The following is a 23580-nucleotide window of genomic DNA, read 5'->3' as shown; positions in this document are numbered from 1 at the left end:
ACAAAAATAAAAACTTTTGTTTGCTGAAATGAAGGTATTATGGAAAAGCTGGGCAGGCTCTTAGAGCAACAGGAGGTTGTTAGGTTATTGTTCGATCTTTTCGCTTAAGTTGTCTGTGTATGAATAAAGTAAGTCAAAGGTAAGTCAAGATTTTCTACATTATTTTTCACAGCAGTATTGTGCAATCTTTTGTAATCTTTGGACAGTGGAAAAGGCTTTTGATCTTTATAATGCTCATATTGATAACTAATTAGTGGAGTTTTATGTAATCTCTGATAGAGCTGTTTTGTTTGTTCCTTGAGAAAGCTTGAGGATTGCGATTAATGTGTAATAGCACAAGGGATAAAGAGAGTGTTCTGTAAAACCACTGAGCCCAAGTTATCCAATGATGTTTCAAGGAAACACCATTTCGCATTTCAGATCCTTGGTAATCCTGACTGTGAAATGACAATAAAGGAGGTCATGAAGTCATAACTTCAACAAGCATCAACTAACCTCGACACCTTCAGACAGATTTGACATTACAAATGGTCATAGGCCAGCTCCTTGTGACTTTTTCCACTGGATTTTCAAGTTTTCCATTGGCACATTTTACATTATATGATTCACAAAGTTATGGAAAGCTTTTTTTCTGCCTCAGTTAAGAATAAATAGGCAATTGTGAGATAAAGATTAAATATGTAAGAAATAAAGTTGCAAAGTTGTTGAACTTTTGCAAATGTGAAAAGTCATGATTATACATAAATAGTCACAACTAGTCGGAATTGTTTAGAACTAAACTTATTGCGAGAGTCGCAATTACGAGATATAAATTCGTAATTATGAGAAATAATTGCAACTGTAAGGTACAAAATCGCAATCGTCAGTAACAATTGTGAGATTTTGAGTGTAAAGTCAAAATTATGAGAAATTGTAAATAATGTTTTATTTATTTAATATTTTTTTACTGCAAGTCAGAAATGGGCTTTCATACAAATTGCAAGTATTACAGTAAAAGCTTGAAAGAGACAAGAGTTTACATATTTCTTTTCATTTTAATGTATTTTTCTTTTCTTTTTTTCTTTTATGTTTCCCAGAGATCAACTTTGAATTCTTTGGAAACAAACTCCAGTACAGATTATCGCCTGCTGTGTGATTTCTGAGAGTTTGTGTTTATGAAGTCTCCCAGGTTGTTGTTAACATACCACAGTGCGGCGCCAGATTAGGGCCCAATATGGGAAACGGTGATGACGTTTGCAGTTAGGAGAAAAAGGTGTGAATTCCAGGTCATTGTCTGTGGCAGTGTCTCGTGTCAGTGGGTTTACTGTGTGTTTATAATGGTCTTGCTTTTATAATCTCATATGCAAATTTGTTGTTAACTTTGGTCATAAAATGTAAATATACATGGATCAGGTTAGGAGGGACTTGCATGAGCTGACTGGCAGGAGTCTAATCGCAAAGCTTAATCTCCATGGCCATAAGGCTTTATGACATGACCGGAATGGACCAGTAACAGGGGATGCGGATGGCACCAGGGCAAAGATTAATCAGCGGCACATTATTTAAAGGCCAGCATAAGACAAAGTCCCTTAGTTGACTCCGTTTCAGTCACAGAATGAGGCGGCTTTCTTGGAGCTTCGTGAAACCCCTAATCATCATCAGCACACCATTGGCATTGCTACCGCTGCCACTGGTCATCAAAACAAAGGTTAGACATGCTTGAACACGTATGTGACAATCACATGAGACTTTCTCTATATGTTCAGCTCTGAATGAGGATAATGTAATGAAGTAAGAATAATGAAACAAAGCTTGTCTTTTCTTATTACATTACATTGCATGTTTTCTGAAATACTTTTGCACATCCTTTTTGCCTTTGAAATGTCTTTACAAATAACTGTCTTTTTCTCTCACATCACTTTCAAACAAAAGCTATTTTTTACAAAAAGACATTTGATAGACATTTGTCTGTTTATCTTCTGAATGGATATAAAAACTGATCTCATGTCCACTAGGAAGCAGAATGTGCGTACGTCCTGATATTAATGGCTGTGTACTGGATGACGGAGGTCTTGCCTCTGTCTGTGACGGCACTTCTCCCCGCGCTGCTTTTCCCTCTTTTTGGGCTCATGAAGTCCGCCGAGGTACACCTTCCTGAGCAAGTTGCTTTACTCTTGGAAAACAATCTCATGGAAACCTTACTGCAATATTTCTGGACTACTAATGTGGATAATTACTGCAAACACAAGATGTCATTGACCGGCCATTTTTCTTTAGGTTGCATCTGTATATTTCAAAGACTTCCACTTGTTGCTTCTTGGGATCATCTGTCTAGCAACAGCCATTGAGAAATGGGGTCTTCACCAGAGAATTGCCCTCAGATTGGTGACTGCGCTTGGAGTCAACCCTGGCATGTAAGACTTTTATTTTATTTAGATATGTGGAATGTTGTGATGATTTATAGGAGGATCCGTTCCAAACACAGCTTGTTTACTGTGAAATGTGTTTCACAGGTTGATGCTGGGGTTCATGCTTGGCTGTGCTTTCCTCTCCATGTGGTTGAGCAACACCTCAACTGTGGCAATGGTAATGCCAATTGTGGAGGCAGTGATCCAGCAGGTTTTGAATGCAAATGAAGAGGCCAACAAAGACCACAAGGGGGCGTTAAGTGGCATCTCCAACCCTGCTCTACAGCTTGAAGGTAAGCTGGTGCAGCTTTCATTTAACTTGAGTAATAAATTATCATTTTAACCTTTAACGTTCTAGCTACAAGGGCAACATTTGACATTAAACATATGTTTTCAGATATTGAGGCCCAGTGTGACCAGTCTGAGAAGAGGAAAAGGTAAACATGTATAAAATTATCAAAAAACAATAAAACAGAAAATTTATTTTAAGACTGAATGAGATTTTTTTTGGCTCTCATATAGCATTGAAGCAGGTATTACGGAGCCACCTGAAGAACCAGAAACTGTTAAGGTCAGTAAAGCACACACTCTCACATTAAAAAAACCCACAAAATCCTTCTCCTTACCTTAATATAAAATGGTATTTCTCAATATTTTAGGCACCAACTCCACCGTATAGTGTGAAGTACAGGACCCGTGAAGATCACATGATGTGCAAAGGATTGTCACTTTGCATTGCCTACTCTTCATCAATTGGGGGGCTGACCACATTATCAGGAACATCCACAAACCTCATCTTTGCTGAATACATCTATCAGTGAGTTCAGTACTTACCTTTAAACTGATGTGTACAACTGTATTAGTATTAATGTATATTGGTCCCATTATTTCTACTATATTATCTGATTTGGTCAGTCTATCCATCTAAACTCAGCATGCTCATGACCTTCCTCAGGTACTACCCAGAATGCACCATCATTAATTTTGGAAACTGGTTCGTGCTTTGTCTTCCCATCTGCATAATAATGCTGATTTTGTCATGGATATTCCTGCATTGGATGTTCCTTGGTTCCAAGTGAGTGATCGTAATGTCTTCTATTCAATAAGTCGTTCCCTGACCCCCCTCTGTCCCTCATTTTTACTGTTTATTTCAAGATTTCATTTAAATTCATCATTTCAGATCACGCTGCCATTTGCATTTTTCCCACCTCGCCACTTCAGCTTCATCTACGTGTCTTCAATCTTCTTCATCCTGCTCTGAGTCTCACTCACAGCCTCCCGATCTCATCGCTCTCGGATAATCATGTTTCATTGAGCAGACTTTTTCATCTCACAACTGCCGAGATTTTCTTCTTAGAATCACTCACAGAACATGGACGCATGGCGTCACGACAGAGATGTGATTGTTTGCATGTGTAGTTTGAATGGATTTTTTTGTCATATACAGAGATTTCAGTCAATTCGTCTACTCATCGATGTATGCATGTATGCATTGAAATGGCAGTGAATGAACCGAACAATAAAAGTATATCTGCTTCTCCATTCATCCCTAGCTTTCGTGCCAGTCTGTGCTCCAGACAGCGATCCGAAAGGGAAAAAAACACTGCCAAACTGCTTCTGGATCAGTACAACTCACTGGGGCCCATAAGGTTGGAACTCTACTTTTATATATTTTTTTAAAAGGCTCTTAAAAGTGTAAAACTGACTTATTTTTTCACAAATATATAAAAAAAAAAAAAAAAATTGTATTTATCCCCATGTATTGCTCAATGGCATGTTTTTGGGGTAGTTTTTCCCCCTGAACAGTGGGAGACCTATTCCTACAGTAACACTTACCTTTAAATGTTAATGTGCATTATGCATTATGTGTTAACATGTCAGAGTGTGCCATTTTGGCAAGGTTTGAAGGATTCCGAGACCTGATTATATCTTTATTTTTATTTTTTTATTATCATAGGTTATTTCTTCTTAAAGCGGTCCTATTATGCTTTCTCAGTTTTTCAACTTTAGTTAGTGTGTAATGTTGCAGTTTGAGCATAAAAAAGATTTGCAAGGTTACAAAGCTCAAAAGTCCACACAAAAGGGAGATATTTTATTTAACAGAATCAAGAACAGATTGCCAGACTGGGGATAGAGGTGCTGTGATAATGTAAAATACATGAAAAATAATGTTTTTGAACAATCAAGCATGAAAACAGAGTACACTCCAAAAACAAAATCAAGACTTCGTAAAAGGGCATAATAGGACCCCTTTAAAACAGGAATACACCACACAACTTTTAATACACTAGGCATCATGCAGTTGACACCTTTAAAAATGGTTCATAGAACAATTGGCCATTATTCCCTAAATGAGTGTGGATTGTTTGACAATGAAATGCTTGAATTGCTGACCCTTTCTCTATATCACTGTTTCTCTTCTGATCCAGCTCCCAGGAGATTATCACCTTGATCATCTTTATTCTGATGGCAATATTATGGTTTACGAGAAACCCAGGTTTCATGCCAGGCTGGTCATCACTGTTCTCTGAGTGAGTGTATTCATATTTTTCAACGTTTTTTTGATGTAGATGTACAGAAAACTGCTGCACTTCAGAAGTCATCATCATCATCTTCAAAACTTGTCTTTAGACTTCTTATTTATCCTTTGTATGTTGTTATTTCTTCAGTCAACCAGGTTACGCTACGGATGCCACTGTAGCGCTGTTGCTGGGTTTCATGTTCTTCATCATCCCTGCACACAGACTAAAAGCAGATAACTATGGTACGGCTTACTCATTTCTTTTGTGCATGTGTGAAAACCTTCAAATGATTAGAGGCTCACTGTTAGCAGCTTTGTTTCTGATTGACGTTGTCGATCCCTGTGACAGAGGCCTTGATAACGTGGAAGGACTTCCAGGCCTGTATGCCATGGGAGATCAGTCTGCTCGTGGGTGGCGGTTTTGCTTTGGCTGAAGGAACAAAGGTAGGATCATGATTTAATGGAAACTCAACTATATCTGTAGGAGAAAAAAGAGAAATGAATATAAAAGTGCAAGACCGCATTAATAGATGAATCAATTACTGGTCCTTTTTACAGACCTGGATTCAATTAAACAGGCCAGTCTAATTCACTGGTGGCTTTGGACAGGCTTGGACAGCTCAATTGCTACCTTTACTCATAATTTTAAAACATTAATTTCCTTGTAGAAGAAATAAATGAAAAGACAGATCACATCAAAGCCTCGTAACAGCGTGCAGCCCATTATCGTCGTGAGGAGAACAACAATTTTACTGTGTCACTCTGTCTGCTTTGACGTTCCATTTAAGCTAATTACATGCCTCCATTATAAGACTGGCACTGAAGCACGTCGTTTCAGCATAACGGCTCCTTCATGTCAGTCGCAAAAACTGGAAACAAGAGCGTCTACTTCTTAATATTCTCCTGGTGTAGGTGGGCTGGGGTGGGGTCTTATCATCAAGGCTCCAGCGCTGTTTCGATACAGACATCCAAATGTCATGGCAAGTCCAGTCTTTAAAATGTTCAAAGCAGAAAGGGTGACTACTGTGCTGCATTCTCCATATGCAATATCAGGCTGTCTGGATGCCATATCTTGACAAACAGCTAAATTACGAATCCATACTCTGTTGACAAGCATACAAAGAGATGTTGGTACATTACATTTATCGAAGTTCATGAATATCTTGGTTGGACACTTTCACTCACCTTTCAAAGATGATCTGACAATTTTCCTTTATTTTTCATCCGACAGATTTCTGGTTTATCGTCTTGGGTTGCTGAATTGCTGACTCCCTTGGGAAGCCTTCCTCCTTTAGCTACTGTCACCATTGCCTGCCTTATTGTTACCTCTATCACAGAGGTGGCCAGCAATGCTGCCACAACCACAATCTTTTTGCCAATACTGGGCCCCTTGGTACGTGTTATTTCAATATATGTAAAATATAATGAATGTTCCTTTTAATGTCACTTTTTTGGGCTATTCTCATCACAAATGATTTTTGTCAGGCTGAGGCAATTGGAGTCAACCCTCTGTACATGCTGGTTCCCTCGGCCCTGTGTGTGTCCTTTTCGTTCCTGCTTCCGGTTTCTAATCCTCCTAATGCCATTGTCTTCACATACGGTCATCTTACAAGCATGGACATGGTGAGTCCCTAGGATTTCGTTCTTGTAATTTGCATTGTAGATTTCATAATGTATCAAAGGTAAATACTTGTATACAGTAACTAAGCTTTGAATGGTTTCCTTGTCACTATAGGTAAAGGCAGGGCTGGGCTTAAACGTTATAGGCATTCTTACAGTCATATTAGCCCTCACAACATGGGCAACACCTCTGCTTAACCTGGACACCTACCCAGACTGGGCACCAGTGGTAAACAGCACTGGAGTATGACCATCAATGTGAAAATCATAGACTTGTGGACAGTTTAGTTATAAAGTTACATGGGATCCCTCACAGTTGGCTGAATTGTTGACAGGGCAACTTCCACAGTCCAAATGGTTTCCTTGTTTGGATCACTTGGACAAGAACCAGCTTACAACAGACTGAATGCTTTGGGTTCCAGGAGATGTTCGGTTTGAACGTCATTGTTTATATATTTTTGTATTATAAGTAGTTTTATTAATCTTTATGATCATTGTGTCAAATTTGTAATTCCTTTTGCCATTTATTCTTTTGAGGGGTTCAAAGAGAATAGTAAACGCTGTTTAAAACAGGATGCTTTGGTGAACAATGTATGTGCACAATTAAACAGTGCAATGTTTATACAAAATGTATTATATTAAAAATATTTCTTAAACTCTAAGAAGAATTTGTGTGACAGGGTTAGTCCCGTCGGTTAACATAGCACTTAATGTTATACATGATTGTATATTTTTGTTATACTCTAGCATGTACATATATACAGATAAGTGAACTGTATAAGTAGAATGTTGAAATTACATTGTGAACAAAGGATGGAGTAAAGGAGAAAATAACAGACAAAATCTCATGTTCAACTTTAGACACTGACTTATCACAGTTATAAAAGTTACTATCAAAAAAGTGGCCATTTTTAGCTTTTGCTCCTGTTGAGTTTTAAGGGCATCAGTCAGAGTATTCAATAGTTTTTTTTTTTTTTTTTTTGTTCAGATAACAAAGACATATTTTGTTTCAATACTATTTTCAAATTCACCTCACAGAATGCTGCACTTTGAATGGAAACTCGGCGTTGATTTTGGTTAACATCTATTGTTCATATGTGCTCCTTGTGAGATGTTTCTTGTTACGACTAAAACTGAGACAGTTACTTTTTGTCTGTGTGTTCTTTGAGAATTTAAGAATTATACGTCAATATGAGTCCATGTGGACACAACACAAAGTCAAGTCAGTCTGGAGTGGACATGTGCTTCACTGTTTTTCAAGAAAAAACAACAACATTTAAATAATATACAACCAGAACCATTCATAGTCATCATGTTCTAGCGGGACTTCATACTGATTTTAAAAAACAATGCTTTGTAAAATTGTATGTTTTGAGTGGATTGTCTCATCTCTAATTACTGAATCCCCAAATTAAATGTTTTGATAAATCTAGTCAGGGTGGCAGCCTTATCAAAGAGATTCAAGAGGCAGATTAGCTTGTAGATGAAATGAGGTTACAGATCATCTATTTATGCATATCTGCAGTGGAGGCTGTTTGAAGATAAGTAATGCGCATACACAGAAAACAGCTCTGAAAGTATCTATTTTAATAAAATAATGTCTTATTAAAAACATATAAGACTTTAGAACTAATGTAAAACAAAAGAGGAGGCACTAATGTGCCACCGAAATGGGCTTGGGCTAATATTTGTTCTCAAAGTGAGGCAGTGATGAGAACTAATTCTGTAAACCACCCACATTATCACAATTTATGCTTGGATCCTGCAGCCATTGTAATTCAAGGTCACTGTTCAGTAATGTCTGCTTTAACGACAGCCTGTATGAAGGGTCTAATCTGATTATGTATTTAATACTTACTACTTATTTCTACTTAATTATGGTGCAAGGACTATTGAGTTTAACCTTTAGGAATAGCTTTTCTCCGAGCGCTGTGAATCATCAACATCATATAATTTCTCCCTAGGTAGACAGGTCAGCAAGCTGAATATGAACTGTGGTTTTCTTTTATTGTTCAGATATTTTGCACTATTATTATTTTTCACATTATTAAATTAGGTTTCCATTGACACTGGGTGAAGTGCCTTTTCACTGCCTTTTCACCTATGATACAGACCTGACATGTTTCTGTTGACGGCTCAAATAAAGGAGTGCAAACATTTCCTCTCCTTTTATTGAAGATAATTGTCTGTTCTTTAGAAGAAGCAAGTGTTTTGGGTAGGCTAAAGTTAGACAAAAGTTGGGATACATACTGGGTGGTTAGAAAATGTTAAAAATTTAAACGCACCTATGCACAATTTAGATATAAAAATCCTGCATTCACAGAGGGTAGCAACTCTGTTCAAGCCCGTGTGACTCTCCATTAGAAATTAATGACTTCTGGTTCAGTCTATGGAAAGCAGTGAAAAGGTTGCTTTAGTCAGGGCTCGCTGTCAGCAGAAGGTGAGTGACCGCTAAACCACTGTTTAGAATATTTTGAGCTTGAAGTTAATGCGTGCCACACTTACCTCAAATTACCTCAAATTATCTGTGATTGAAAATGGCTGTGAGGGTACATTTTGTAATGATTGTAATATTTTTCACTTTAATGTCGATCATTCACTTGATGGATTATTTCAAAACAGTATAATCTAAAATCAGTATAACTTCCCCTTCCTCTTGCAGCCACATCTATTTTCTGATGAAGTGTTCACTGGCGAGGGCGAGACAACCTGTCACTCACGAGATCGCAACAATAGCAAGCGACAACGATTCAATGATCCAATCAATTCCCATGGACAAAATCAAGTCCTGCCCTTCCCTGCATCCCAATGTCCACACTATCCATCCTAAATAGTATGTGAGATTAGTATAAGTATGTCCCAAAGCATAGTAGGTTGAAAAAAGTATGTCAAAAGTCCCCGGATGTCGGCGCCAGCCCCATGGTTAACGCACCGACATAGCGCAACTGCGCCTCCGGCGACCAGAGTTCGATTCCCAGCTCGAGGTCCTTTGCCGATCCCCTTCCCCTCTCTCTCCACCCGACGCTTTCCTGTCAAAATCTCTACTGTCCTATCAAAAAAAAAAAAAAAAAAAAAAAAAAAAAGTAGATTTTTGAAATGTGGATCCAACACAAAAACAGCATGTGATAAAATAAGTATGTCCAAATTTAGTAGGTAAAAAGTACCCGGATGACTTACTACTTCTGCCGGGAGTCTGAAGTGTGCATAAGACACTTTACTATCCCATGAGGCCACGGAGAGGATTTGTGTATGGCAGTGAAGCCCCGTAACTGACGCTGGTAGGTCACGTGATAATGACAACATGGCAAATACTATTTTTTTTTACAGTCTATGGGCAAATATAGTAAGTCCAGATTACTTTCTACACACATGCATACTATATAGAACATACTTTTTAGCGGCTGTTAACTAATTACTTAATTACTCAAGAGAGTAGCAATTTTGGATGCAGACACACATGCTGACTTTACATTTCATTTTTCGATCCTTTTGCACAGCCAGGACTTTTTGTGAATTATACTTATCAATATCTGTATATACCTACCTAATACAGTTTCACATTTATATCTGGTCTATCTATAGATTTCATGCCAAAAAAAAACAAAAAAAAACAAAAAAAAAAAACATGCACAAAGAATTATAGTGAGCATTGACTGGCATTGATTTTGAAATCAATAAAAATTAATAGGCGCAAAGCTGATTTTAGGAATATCAATGTGCTAACCAATATACTGTGGTGTAAAATGTAACATGAAAAATCATTAAAGTTGTATCGGAATCTACAGACTGCACCTTTAAGAAGGGAACCTCCCACGTGTTGCATGTTGTCCGTGCCACAGGTTGCCTACCTGTCTCGCACTGCACTAACCTCCACACGCTCGCGCTCTGTTCTCAAGAGAGAAAAAAAAAGAATGTGGCTCAATCCCATCGTCACCGAATCGTTCTCGGATTGACTCCGCCCTCAAAAGTCTCGCGACTGACACATTTTGTCATTCTCTCAGAAAAAAACTCCGCTTTTGTGGTCGAGGTTGTCAGAAACCTCTCGGGTTTCGTAGCTTTTCCCACAGCTGTGAGGAGTTGTCGCCTCTTGACTGTGTCGACTATGCTGGACCCGTCCTCCAGCGATGAATCTGAGGGAGAACTACCACCTGAGGACGAACCGCCCGTTAAAACTGGGAAACCTGTTAAAAAGAGTACCAAACCCGAAAAGACGTCGGACGCCCCGCGTACCCAACCCAAGGAACAGGTCCCTTCTCCCGCTGAGGCGGACAAAACCGAGCAGGAGAGAATTAAGAAAGAGGAGACTGAGAGGAAAATTAAACTACAGATTTATGTGTTTGTGTTGAGATGTATCGCGTATCCATTTAACGCTAAACAGCCCACAGATATGGCTCGTCGTCAGCAGAAGGTGAGTGACCGTTAAACCACTGTTTAGAATATTTCGCGCTTGAAATTAATGCGCGCGTGCCGCACTAAACCTAACTCAATCCACTGATGTTGCTGCTTCCAAACTTCTGTCTTTTTACAAAAGAAGCGTACTTTTTACAGGGTTTAGAGAAGATTTGTAAGTCTGACAACTGCAAATTCTTGTGCATCACACTTCTGAGTGACTGAAATATGTTTGTTTACGGTCCTCTTACCTGTGTCAGCTATGAACTAGGCTATTTAGAGGATCAAGCTAAATTAATTAAGCATTGATAAAATAGTGCAAGCAAAGGTTAGTATCACGCTTTGACCCTCTCTATTGCAGGGACTTTGAAGTTGGAACATTTTTGATTGCTTTTTTTGTGCAAAAGACTGACTTCCTTTAACAAATCCTTTTTAGGTATGTTGCTTAAAGCAACATGTGACAATGGAATGAAATCAATCATGCTTTTATTTATTTAAAATTGTGTAGTGAAATTGAGTGATGTTAAATAATGTTAAACGAGTTTCTTATATAAAGTATTAGTGTGATTTTACACTAACTGCAACATGACAATCTTTATAAAATGTACTAGTATTAATTAACCTTTTACCTTAATTCACCTGAAGTTTGGTATTTTAATAATGAATAATGCATTTATAAAAAAAAAAAAAACATGACAGCTGCATTATGCACAATATTATTCATCGCGTAAACAACATGGCATACCAATATGTGACTTATTTATGATGTGAGAAAAAAATATTAAACTTGCTTTTCTGAAGGAAAAAAGAGCAAAAATGAGCAACCCTGTGCTCCATGCCTGGAAAGGATCTTAAAAATGACCACCAGGATGTAGTGTGACCAAGAAAAACTTTTTATTGCTTCATGGCATTTCTTCATATTTCTGTTGTCAGATTATATGCAGCGTGTGCTTAAAATGTGTACAAAATGGATTTGTTACTCTGAGGTAACAGGGTGCAATATCACTGTATATCATTTCAGGGGCCATTTGGGGATCTCAGACTACCTCACTGGTAGACTCCTTTAGCTAACCTCTAGGCACCCTTTCGAATGGTCAGTTCTCCAAGGAACATGCAACTTCATGCAAGAACTCTAAAGACTGTCAGTAATTCTCTCAGTAACCCCATCAGAAGGGAAATGCTTTGAGGCACTTGAAACATATTTTGAACTTCTTGTGAACACAATATTTGAGGTACCTCCAGAAGGGTGCCTTGAGGCTCTCAAGAGGGTTCTGCCACTGTGGAAGACTGAGGAACCCCAAATGTTGCCTCAAGTATCTTTTCATTTTTATCATGTTGATAAAATTTTCATGTTGCTTCAGGCCAATAAAACAGTTGTCTTGCAGATGAGATGGATGATAATAAAAATTACTTAGGAAAAAAAAGTTAAATGGTTACTCTTGGTCACACTGCATCATGGTCATTTTAATATAGTTTTTTTGTCATAATAGTATATTGTGGGGAGACTGAAAATTCTGTCGTTCCAAACCAATGCTTTCATTCATCTTAGGAACATTTTTGACCATGCATTGAAAGTCTAGCTTATCAGCTAATTTTCAAACTTTGGAACAACATGAGTCTGAGTGAATGATGACAGAATTTTCATTTTTGGGTGAAATATCCCCTTAAAAGGAGACACATTATGCCCCTTTTTATGCGCCAGAATCAAGTTCTCTTTCACGATTGACCGAGCAGTAACACACAATTATGGAAAAATGTCCATTTGGTTGAGTATCCTCATAAGAGCAGTCTTAAATGACTTAAAGTCTTAAATGAACGTAAGCGGCGGCAGATCTTAAAGTGACAGCAGCCACTAATGCTGTCTATCATTAAAGTTAATCAAAGAACCAAAAGTAACATAGAAAATCACTCACTGCTCTTGACTCAAGAACTTTTGTAGCTTTAACAAAGATTAATTAATTTATATTTATGATTTATGCAGTGCAGACTGGTAGTTTATTTCCCCTACGCACCTGACTTAGGTTACCATGTAGTGTTGTCAAAAGACCCGGTACTTCGGTACCAAGTCGGTACTAAAAAAATGTAAATGTCACGATACCAAGTTTTCTTAAGTACCGGTGGTACCGAGGACCCGTTCAAACCCGGTTCCATGATGCGCATGCATGCACGCATGCACTGAGCGCGTGCAGTTGCGAGTCCTCTTTATTAAAGCGTTGAGACATGGCGACCGGTGGTTCTGCTGATGTGGTGGCTGTAAATCCACTTGTTGATAAGAAAGGAGGAAAGAGACATATGGAAATATTTTGGATTAGGCTAATATCATCTTGCCATAAGTGGCCGTTTACATAGCGAGTTTTTGCGCGTGCTGATTCGTTATTCCAAATGTAGGCGCGGGGCAAGCGCGCTCATAATAGAAGTGACGCGGCACACTCGTTTTTCCAGGCGCGCCTCATGGTTGCATAGCAACGACAGACGCCACGGGACGGGAGAGCAAGCACTTGTGGAAAGGAGAAACTTGTCGATCTCCGAATGCAATGTTACATGAGGAGAGTAAAGATGGAAAGCTTTTAAAGATTAGTTCTATATAAATCACGGATAATTTGTTGTTTTGTCGTTAGTGAAAATCAATATTGACCTTGTATTTGAAAAAGGATCCTCATATAAAAACAAAACTAAAATTCACAGTAAGTTCATTCGCATTCGGAGATCGACTATTTTTTAAACGGTGCGAACTGCGAACTGCTCTGCGGTACGGAGAACCGTGGATTTTCACTGGTATTGGTACTGAATACAGAAATTTTGGTACCGTGACAACACTATTACCATGTGTCCCTGGCACCTGAAAATATTAAACCCAGTTGAGTTCACTTCTGACCGCTCGGGTTGACGCCTAAGTGTACCTATTCTGACCGCATAAAATGCCTAAGAATTATAGTTACCTGACCGCAATCTAACCCCGCCTAAGAGTCTCACAAAGAGTCGAACGACGTCTCGTTCCGTTCAAACACTATCACTTGGGAATAAGGTCTCTAGTGTTCTTAACCCACTCCATACTGTCACTTGGGTAAAGAAGTAAGATCTCTAGTGTTTCGCTAAATAACTTGTTCCACTAACTAATTTGCTGCGCAGCAATAATAACCGACAGACTTAAGACAATGCCTTTGAATATGCTTTAATCATGGCCGGAGGATCTCAGAAAAATTTCAGAGAGAATCCCACCAGCAAAAAAGAATACAACCGTTTTTATAGAATAGGAGCATGGCGAAAATTACATGATACATTACATAATTTCCCTACAATTTGATTGGTTCTTCATATGCAAACCCTTCTGTTACTAGGCAGAAGCAACTTAGATCTCAAATTATTTAAAAAATGGAAAAGGTTAGAAGTTCAGTTGATTACTCAATATGTCATGAGACTATTCTCGAGTCTCGACTGTTATATTTTTTTATATTGTCTAGCCAGCATCTCAGAATTTTTCACTGATTTCGACACAAACTTGAGAGTACATTTTGTTCAAGTGGTAGAATGTTAGGCCTAAAGAAGTAAGGTTAGATGTTAGAATTATGATTAGTTTGATATACAGTTTACTATTTTATTCATTAAAAAAATCCATCACAAGACGGTTTGATAACTTTATTACATTTCTGTATATTTCCTACCTGTTAGACAAGGTAGGAAGGGCACAGGTAAATATGACATTTATTATGGGTTTATGTGAGGATTGTTTTAAGTTCACTTAAATTAAAAGTTTTTATATTTTTTAAGCCTAATGTAAAAAAAAAAAAAAAACGGATATCTTTCAATTACACAATGTTGAATGGCTATAATTAATGTTTAAAAAATATATATTTTCATCGAGACATCAAGTAGTAGCAGTGATACTGGCCTTCAAACTGTCTTTATGTTGTTTCTACAATAATTTGGAAATTAACTGTAAATTATAACATAAAATATATAAAAAACGTATAAAAAACAAGTTTGAGTTTTTCATCACGATTAATTGCGATTAATCAGAAAAATGTGTGATTAATCTTTTTTTTTATTTTTTTTTATTGACAGCACTAGTTTTTTTTCTCTCTCTCATTCGATGTAGTTCACATACAACGCGTCTTTGTGTCTAAATATGCGAGACGCGGGCAGTTGAAATTGCAAGATGTCAAAATGCGTTTTTTTAAAGTTTAGGGTAAGTGTACCCATTGAGCCCTCTTTCAACTTTGAAGTCAAATAAAAAAAAGAGAAAATAATATTTTATGCTGCTCATTATTTTAACCAATCCAGTGATTTGTTACTTCCCTGGCATTTTTAATTGCATACCAATCACATTTGGCAATGTTGAGTTAGCCCCACCCATGTGCATGCTGTCTCAGGGGACCTCACACAAAGTCACCCCAAAACTTTGGTGTTTCGGGACCCTTCAGAAATCAACACATTTCTGCAATTTTCAGCCATTTCTTTGGTAATTACATTGATATTATGTCAAATAAGAGATAAATGTATTGTTTTTTGTGTATGAACAAATAGTACTTTATCATTTTATATAGTTTTATTAGCTTGCGTTCAAAGCTAATCTCTAGGTCAAACCATTAGCCTTAGAGGAAGGCTAGACTGCCAAAGAATTAAGCATGTGAACTGCAAACAATACATGTTTTGTGATTCATTTTACATTAATTTACAAATAAATACATAATATATTGTTTTGTAGATAAGATTCCTTTTTTTAAGATGGGCTTAAATGGTACAGTGCCACAAAACGCATGCAATAGCCAACACAAGCTAACCTTGAATGAAAAAAACGTAACATTTCTCAATGTGGGCATAATGAAAATTGCTATGATACTTAGTCCACAGTATATTTAAGCTCCATGCATGTATTTGTAAACATATCTTACATTTTTAAAGGAAAACATTGTCTTTTTTCACCATTACTCCCTGTGGAACCATGTAAGCCCACCTTAAGTGTTTCAATGAGGAATCCCTCTAATTGCAAACTTTGATACATTTTGTGAAAGTGTTTTATTGATAACATTTCTTTGTGTGCTTTTACCTTACTAACCTTTTAACCTTACCTTACTTACTACCTTAATTTACAACTATATTTAGTTAGGCCTACAAATTACATGTATTCATTCAAATGAGATAGAGCCCATTTTGTCCTAAAGTCCTTTATGTATAACTGGGCATAATTCGGGAGCCAAGCTGAGTTAAGGCTTTAGAATCCGGGCATGGAGAGGTCCCAGAGGGACCCTACGTTACCCGCAGTCCTGAGCTCCGTCCGGCTCCGAGATACTGCCACTTCCTGTCCAGCTTTGACCGGGCAAAACTCGGGACCCAAGCCGAGTTGGGGCTCCAGACTCCAGGCATGGAGGAGTCACCCAGTGGGCCCCCTATGCCAGGAGTATTGAGCCCTAACTCGGCTTTCTTCCAGAGATATGGTTCCTGTGGAACTGATCGGGCATAACTCCAGAGTCAAGCCAACCTAAGGCTGCATACTCCCAGTGTGGGGGGCCCACTAGGAGACCCCCCGAAACCCCAGAGTCTGGAGCCCCAACTCAGCTTAGGTCCCGAGATACACCCAGTCAAACTTCCAGCTTGACTCCAGTTACAACTCCAGTCAAGCCGACTTAAGGCCACTAACACCTACCCATCCCACCCAGGCCTCTAATCAAACATTAGCCAAAGGAATTTTTTTAATACTTCCCTGTCACTGAATAAATATATTGATGTTTTACTTCTTTAAAATCAATTAATTTTTATATTTTGTGAATCAATGATGATGTGGGCTTATTTGGAATACATGTGGGCTTAAATGGAGCCAAAGTACCAATTAAGCCCATGCCAGACTTCTGACTTTATTCCTAAAATATCTTAATTTTATATTCTAAAATGTACATCAAATAATTAATAAATTTTCAAATGAGAGACAAATCTTGCATTTTAACAAATTATTTTTCTTATAAACTATTTCAATATCTATGAAAAAAACCTACTTAGATTTTGGTGGGCTTAATTGACACACTTACCCTAACTTGAGCTATGCACTTTTAAAACGCCGTTTCCTGCGTGAGATGCTGTAAAAGATGCGAGAGGCGAGCGCAACGGTCAAACACATCCGTCTAACGCGTTTCGAAAGGCAATGGAAAAACGAATTTCTGTGTTCATTGATACAGCCATTAACAGAACATTTAGGAAGCAGTCTTGTGTTTCCACTAGCTGCTCTAGCGAGGAGATAAACATGACGGAGTGTGAAGGACTCACTCCGGGGAGGATCTAAGCTAGTAGGGCAGACTCTGTCACCAGTCGTGGTCGGGGCCTGTTCCATTGTGACGTCAATGTATTGAAACGCGAACTCATTTTGAGACACTGTTTATGATTTATGGGGAATATAAAAAAAGGAGAGGGTGTTTTTTTTAATCATTATAGCGTGGTTGTGTACACACAGCCAACTCACATTTTTGTTCAAACACCGTTTAAAAGTGAATTTTGCATAAAAGGTCCACTAATTAAATATGTGAAAGAGCTTTAATGTGGCTTATATCGTTGACCAGCAGCTTTGTTTTGAAATTGTTTCTCTCCCCCTTGGTGAAATGTAGAATCACTTATGAGAACAAGCACAGATGCTATTTTTACCAGCACACACCCACTACCTCTAACATATACAGCTTTTGGACTCGTCCTATTAGTGTTTTTAGATTCTATATAATTCATGTACACTTCTAAAGCTGGAAATATAAGCAACTGTTATAAAAAGGGCTGATAATAACCGGTTATCAGCTCTGTACCTCTAAGACCTATAAATTACATTCCAATTCCTGGTGCTAATCTTAACCTTTCAGAAATGCGTCTGAATCTTAATTTTATGCATAAACTACCCTCTCACAAACAACAAGTGGCACTTGAGAAAAGAGACCCCTTTCTTCAAAATGATCATGTGTTCTTGGTGGATTGTCGAGGAGAATTGTACCTGAGAAAGTCATCAAAACAATGTTGATTGGCTGATGGCACCATAAGCGACTAGTCTGAACTAGGACAAGGGCAGCAGACAGGTAAAAATATAAGGGACATCTTCTACAATATAATGAAATATTTGTATCAGATATTAAATCTATTTAAAATGGCCATCAATGGAGATTTCAGATTAGATTTGCAGTCAGATTTGCAGTCAGACAGTGTAGTTAGTGCGTTTACCAGCAGGGGCTAAAGGGGTCATGCTAGTAAAAACCAGCCAAACCTTGACATCTTAGTGACTATTTAGAAAGGCACTTGCCATGGATCCTGGTATAGTGGTTTACATTAGTATAAAAAAATATATATTTTCATTTTGAATTCATAAACCTCACTTCAACTACATAAATACCACCTTGTCAGTTGGATCCTCTTCACATTAAACAAATGTACACTCTAGTGTTGTTTTTGGCGGCCTGTTTTAATTTTAGCTTCAATCTAGTCTTTGTGTCAAGCTGTCATTTTAGTTTTTATTAGTTTTAGTCATGTTCATACTCGTTTCATACTAAAATGTTTGCGATTTTAATATAACTACATGGCAAAATATTTTACCACTTGCTTATAAATCTATATAGAAGAAGTGCATTGAATAATACGTTGTTTAAATTGTGCTTAAAAGTGAATTACGTCTATTAAAGAGTGTATATGTGAACAAAGAGAATTGCAATCCTGACAAAACTTAAAAAAATAAAAAAATAAAGTAACTGATAACTATTCTGGATTTGAAATAAAAATAGTGAGTATGTGTTTGTGGTACAGCCGTGGATCAGTTACGCACTGCAAACACAGCATACTGGTATGTGAAAGCACTATAGCGCGTGCTGCTCCTGCACCGCATACACGGAGTATGTGTGAAACGGGCGTCAGACTTAACTTTGTTTGTTGTCGTTTACGCTAACTCACTGCAGCTGCATCTTCTAAATAATGCCGCGAGTGGGGCTTGAGGAAGTGATGTCGCCTGCGTCTGCGCAGTGCGACCTGATGCAGCCCCTGAAGTGAGCCACGGGAAACAGAAATACTGCAAAATAATAATAACGCGACTAAACGAGACGAAATAACGTCATAACATTTCGTCTCGTCTCGTTTTGGTCAACGAAAATGAAGAGACATTTTAGCGTAGGTTTTATTTTGTAAACCACATTTAGTCTCGTTTTTATTCGTCAACAATATTGCATTATACATTCAATTATAATTATCGTCACATGACCAGCATTTACGTTGTGTCTCGTCTCGTTTTCGTCACGTGATAAAGGTTCGTCGACGACGATATTTAGTCATAATTTTCGTTGACGAAAGCAACACTAGTACACTCTTCATAGAAATAGTAAAGGAAAAATCTCTGGAGCCCTACTGACTTACAAGTGTACATGTTTTTTTACATGTTTTTACTTGTACATGTCCAAATCTTTTTTTATTTTTGTTTTGTGTGACCAATGGACCATACAGAATGGTACATTGATGACAAGTTAAACAGTAAGACATTGTCCATTATTAATCCCTTCCATGATCCATTGGACAAGAAACAAGCAAACGAAAAGATAAAATAAAATGAAAAATAAAATGGATCAAACAGAAAAAAAGTTCCTTCTAATAGCTGACAAATATTATTCTTGTCAGTTACCAGTGATCAAGGTAGGTCTTTAATGTAGTTCAGAAAGTTGCAGGTGGCGCTTCTGTCTGGGAAAAATGCAGCTAATTGGGCATTGGTTAAGTGTGCTCTGATTAGTATTTACACTGTAGTAAACCATGGCATAAATGGAAGAGGAATGTACCTGGTTCAAGATGTTATGCCATAGATCCTCTGAGATAGCAAGTCCTAGGTCATGCTCCCAAGTATCTTTAAAAGTGTCAGTATGGTCCGATTTATTAAATTATATATGACAGAGATTAGATTCCTATGGTTGACATTTCAATCAAGAAAGTGGTCGATGTGTGTTTCTGGGTGGTGATTAGGAAAGTGAGGGAACTGCTTCTGTATGAAATGTCTAATTTGGAAGAACTGAAATAATTGATGATTGGGTAGGTTATATTGTTTAGATTAGAAGTAAAACGTGGCAAATACTCCCTTTTCGAAGAGGTCAATAATCTTGAGAAGGCCATTATGACCAAAGGTGAAATGCAGGGTCTGAACTGGATGGGGGAAAGTGTTTGTTAGAGATAGGCATTTGAATAGAGACTGTGACATAATGTTTCTTAAATTGAACCCAGATTTGTGACTAGGATTATTTGAGACCCTTCTTAGAACTAAAGGAAGTTGAGAACAAACAATAGTGTCAAGTGTACTCTCAGACAATGTTTCTGTATGCACCCATGGTGAACAGTTGTCAGAGTAGCTATCCCTATTTTAAAAGAGGAGTTTATTAATGTTGCAGGCCCAGTAATATTGCTGGAAGTTTGGAAGTGCAAGGCTTTAGGTAGGTAGCCATAGGTATTTCTTAAGTGAGCAGGTTTATTACCCCATAAAAAATGAGCGCAAAATACTGTCAATACAGAATACAGAATAACCATTTTGACCAAGTTAATGCGACCTACAAGAGATAAAGGGCTAGATAAACTGCTCGCAAATAAAGTTGTAACGCAGTCAGATGTTGTGGGAAGGAGGAGGCGGGAACCGGCGAACATTCAACAAACTTTAATATCAAAAATAAAACAAATACAAAACGAAAAAAAAAGACAGCAGTCGCCCGTGAGGGACATCAAATAAAACATAAACATCAAATAAAATCCCGGCCTGGCCTCTCTCCATCTCCACTGTCGTCTCTCCTCCTTTTATGCTTCCGCTTCTCCGTGAGAGATACGAGACCGGTGCGTTTCACAGGTGTCGATCATCATTAATCAGGCCACCGGCTTCGCGCCGCCCTCTCGGTCCTGCTCGCCACAAAAGTATTGTAAAGAAGACCCCCAGGTATTTGAAATCGTCAGAAGCGATCTTGAAGGTTAATATTGATTTGGAAGTTATTTGTCGATTTATCTTGTGGCCTGATAGTTGGCTAAATTTGTAAGTGTACATGTTCTTTATTAAGATTATTTCTTTGAAGTGACAGAAGCTTTACAATGAGTAGGTTTACATGCACCCTCATAATGCGATTATAATGGGATTTTGGCAATATTGTGAATAAACTTTACCTCATGTAAACACGATACTTAGATCAAACTAATGTGATTAAGCTCAAAATAATAGTAACCATACTCGCATTAAACTATGTGGCGTACAGCCATTTTAATCACATTATTCCAAAGTGCGCATGTGCTCGGACGTACACAGATCAAGCATTTTTTCCCACAACTTCATGAATGAACTCTGAGACATTCTGAAGTTTTCCCTCCACTCCGAATCACTTAACGCTTTCAACACAGTCTCTTCTCTGTATCTTCATCCAGAGACCGCGCAAAGAATACGATGCAATGTAGGCAAACCCTGTTGCAGTGGCATTGCGATATTCATCACTGCGTCGAATAACCTTTCAGAATAACTTGTGTTTTGCATTTGATGTAATTAGATTAAAACAGTGGCCAGTAACATGCTACTGTTTCTGAGTTCATTATTTGTATAATGGCGGTAAAAATAACCACACGTCTTAGCGAATTATCAGAATAATGAAAACTGCATGTAAACGGGAGTGAAGAGGTTTGCTCGTGTCATGTAAACATCTCAATTAACTCCATACTTTGATTATTGGAAATAATCACATTGGTGCACATGTAAACGTAGTCAGTGTTCACAAATATGAGTCTATGTGATCCTCCAGGTCATAGTGTGCGAAAAACAGAAGAAAGCTGAATTGTGCATGTCCAATAAAACCCCATGACCTCCATTGAACTTAGAATTTGATTGTTCAATCAAAATGCTTAAGGGCACAACATGGCCTCCACATAAAAGTCAGACGACACAAGTATTGCCCTTATTTATACGTAAATCGAGAAGAAATAACTCTTCCTTTAGTCTATGTTGAATAAATATTCTCAGTTGGAGGAGATCTTGAGAGTAGCTAGGGGCGGATTATTGATTTTTCTGTCATGGCTCATTGAAATAGCTTTGCTGCATAAATGAGAAGGTAACCTTACTGGTTTTGCAGATCTGATCAGGTGCTACTCAAGTATTCCTTGAGGCACTATTTTCCTCATGGATATGGTGCAGGTTGTGAGAGGACTCCTTTACTGTGCTGCATGTGATCAGCCATCTTTCACTTTTGCTATTCCACTTCACATGATAGAAGAAAGTCAGCGTAAGTATGCTGCCGGTTACCCCTTTACAGTCACTAGGGATACATACACACATCTTTTGTCTTTTGAGCTGTCCAGAGTGTCTGGATGACTTTGTTCAAGATCTTACATATGTTGAATGCATTATTATACATAATATTACTGCACTTCTTTAATCTCAGTTAAACTGTCAAAGTAACACACTTTCAGAATCTGTAAACCTGTTATCGAAGTTATCTGAACGGATGACTGTTGCCCTCTTTGAATTTAAATTTATTTTATGACTGATCTTACAGTGTTTTTCTTTCTTATACACATGTAGTCTTCGTAACAAATAGCTATGGGTTCAATTAAGCCAACATTCATGTATTTTTTTCCCAAAGCCACCATGCTGTCAACCCACTTTTGTGTCATTCAAGTGCATTTCTGTGCTTTTATTCGGAGCACATGCTGATAGACTGAAATTCAGTGCGAACAAACAATGGATTTGGATATGGGCATCTTGAATGTGTTGTAAAGCCTCATTTGGATTGAAACATGCAAAAATGTACTACAGGTAAAATGCATGCTATATAACTCAGGATTGGCTTGTGTACTGACTAATACTTGAGATTTTCATGCATTTTGGGATAAAAGGAGATTATGACTATTTAAATAGTCACATAGCTTATTCCAGGATAAGATTTTTTTGTGAGTTCCCATGGTTCCCTTGGCTCGTTTAATGCCGTCAGTGAGATAAGACATGACCAATGAGGAAAAACAAAACAAAAACAAAACACTTTTTAACATCTTAGTAAGTAAAAGACAGGATTGTCTTTGCACTATCCAGTATCGTGTTTAGTGTGCAATGGAACCAGTGTTCAGATCCTGATGTAAAATTGCAATTGAACTTGACTGTAAGAGATCACAAAAACAAGCATTTTTGAGTTTTTGTGAGGAAAAGTTGTGAGTTTGTACAGACATGAGGGTGTGTAGAAATTTCAGTTTAACAAAGTAAATTAAATACCTTTTTTTTTTTACTGAAAAATTACACAGATTGCTGCAGGAATGACGTATTTTTGAAGAAGTCGATTGCTAACAAGTTGCTAAATGGGACTACTGATGTTGTCGGGGACATTAAAAGTCATCACACAAGTTGAGCGACAGTGATGTGGTTCATTTATAGCGGAAGGTTAGCTTTTTATTATTTCTGGTGATTGTATTTAGGCTTCAAAATTCATAACAGTTGTGTTCATTTGTGAAAATTACGTATCATAAACTTTTGTTGATCTGAGAGCTTATTTTTTGCAACAATTCAAAAGCCTATGGAAAAATCATAATGTTTTGTTTTGTTGAGGGGACCGGTGTTATGCTAACTTCTAATTTTGCCTGTTTCTTTTTTTTTTTTTTTTTACTTATTTCAGCCTACATACATTTTAGACAAGTAGCAGAAATGCAGCTATACTGTTCACACTG

At 37.7% G+C, this 23580-nt stretch overlaps 2 protein-coding genes across 13 annotated transcripts in view; both read left to right on the top strand.

Moving 5' to 3' along the window:
• The first annotated feature begins 1593 nt into the window (after positions 1–1593).
• On the top strand, positions 1594–7776 carry slc13a1 (solute carrier family 13 member 1). Its single transcript, XM_084397308.1, has 15 exons — positions 1594–1687; positions 1995–2123; positions 2257–2393; positions 2493–2680; positions 2785–2824; positions 2910–2958; positions 3047–3204; positions 3343–3462; positions 3941–4036; positions 4817–4918; positions 5057–5151; positions 5258–5352; positions 6140–6301; positions 6394–6531; positions 6644–7776. The coding sequence occupies exons 1-15, from the start codon at positions 1595–1597 to the stop codon at positions 6776–6778; spliced, it is 1737 nt and encodes a 578-aa protein (XP_084253434.1). The 5' UTR covers position 1594; the 3' UTR covers positions 6779–7776.
• A 2524-nt stretch (positions 7777–10300) lies between these two features.
• Positions 10301–23580, top strand: part of cadps2 (Ca++-dependent secretion activator 2) — a 153667-nt gene continuing 140387 nt past the window's right edge. For 6 of the 12 annotated variants that reach the window (XR_014626027.1, XM_084397480.1, XM_084397488.1 and 3 more), the window contains exon 1: positions 10379–10936. Coding sequence is in view for 11 of the 12 variants with exons in the window: in XM_084397480.1 (XP_084253606.1) it covers positions 10631–10936 (306 nt within the window). In the remaining variant the exon portion in view is untranslated. Of the gene's footprint in view, positions 10937–23580 lie in introns of all 12 variants that reach the window. The other 6 variants (XM_084397489.1, XM_084397487.1, XM_084397485.1 and 3 more) reach the window with 2 other exon arrangements.

The sequence above is a fragment of the Rutilus rutilus genome (genome assembly GCF_951802725.1).
Source record: "Rutilus rutilus genome assembly, chromosome: 23".
Lineage (NCBI taxonomy): Eukaryota > Metazoa > Chordata > Actinopteri > Cypriniformes > Leuciscidae > Rutilus > Rutilus rutilus.
The sequence above is the reverse complement of the archived record's forward strand: the minus strand, read 5'-3'. Positions and strand labels throughout refer to the sequence as shown.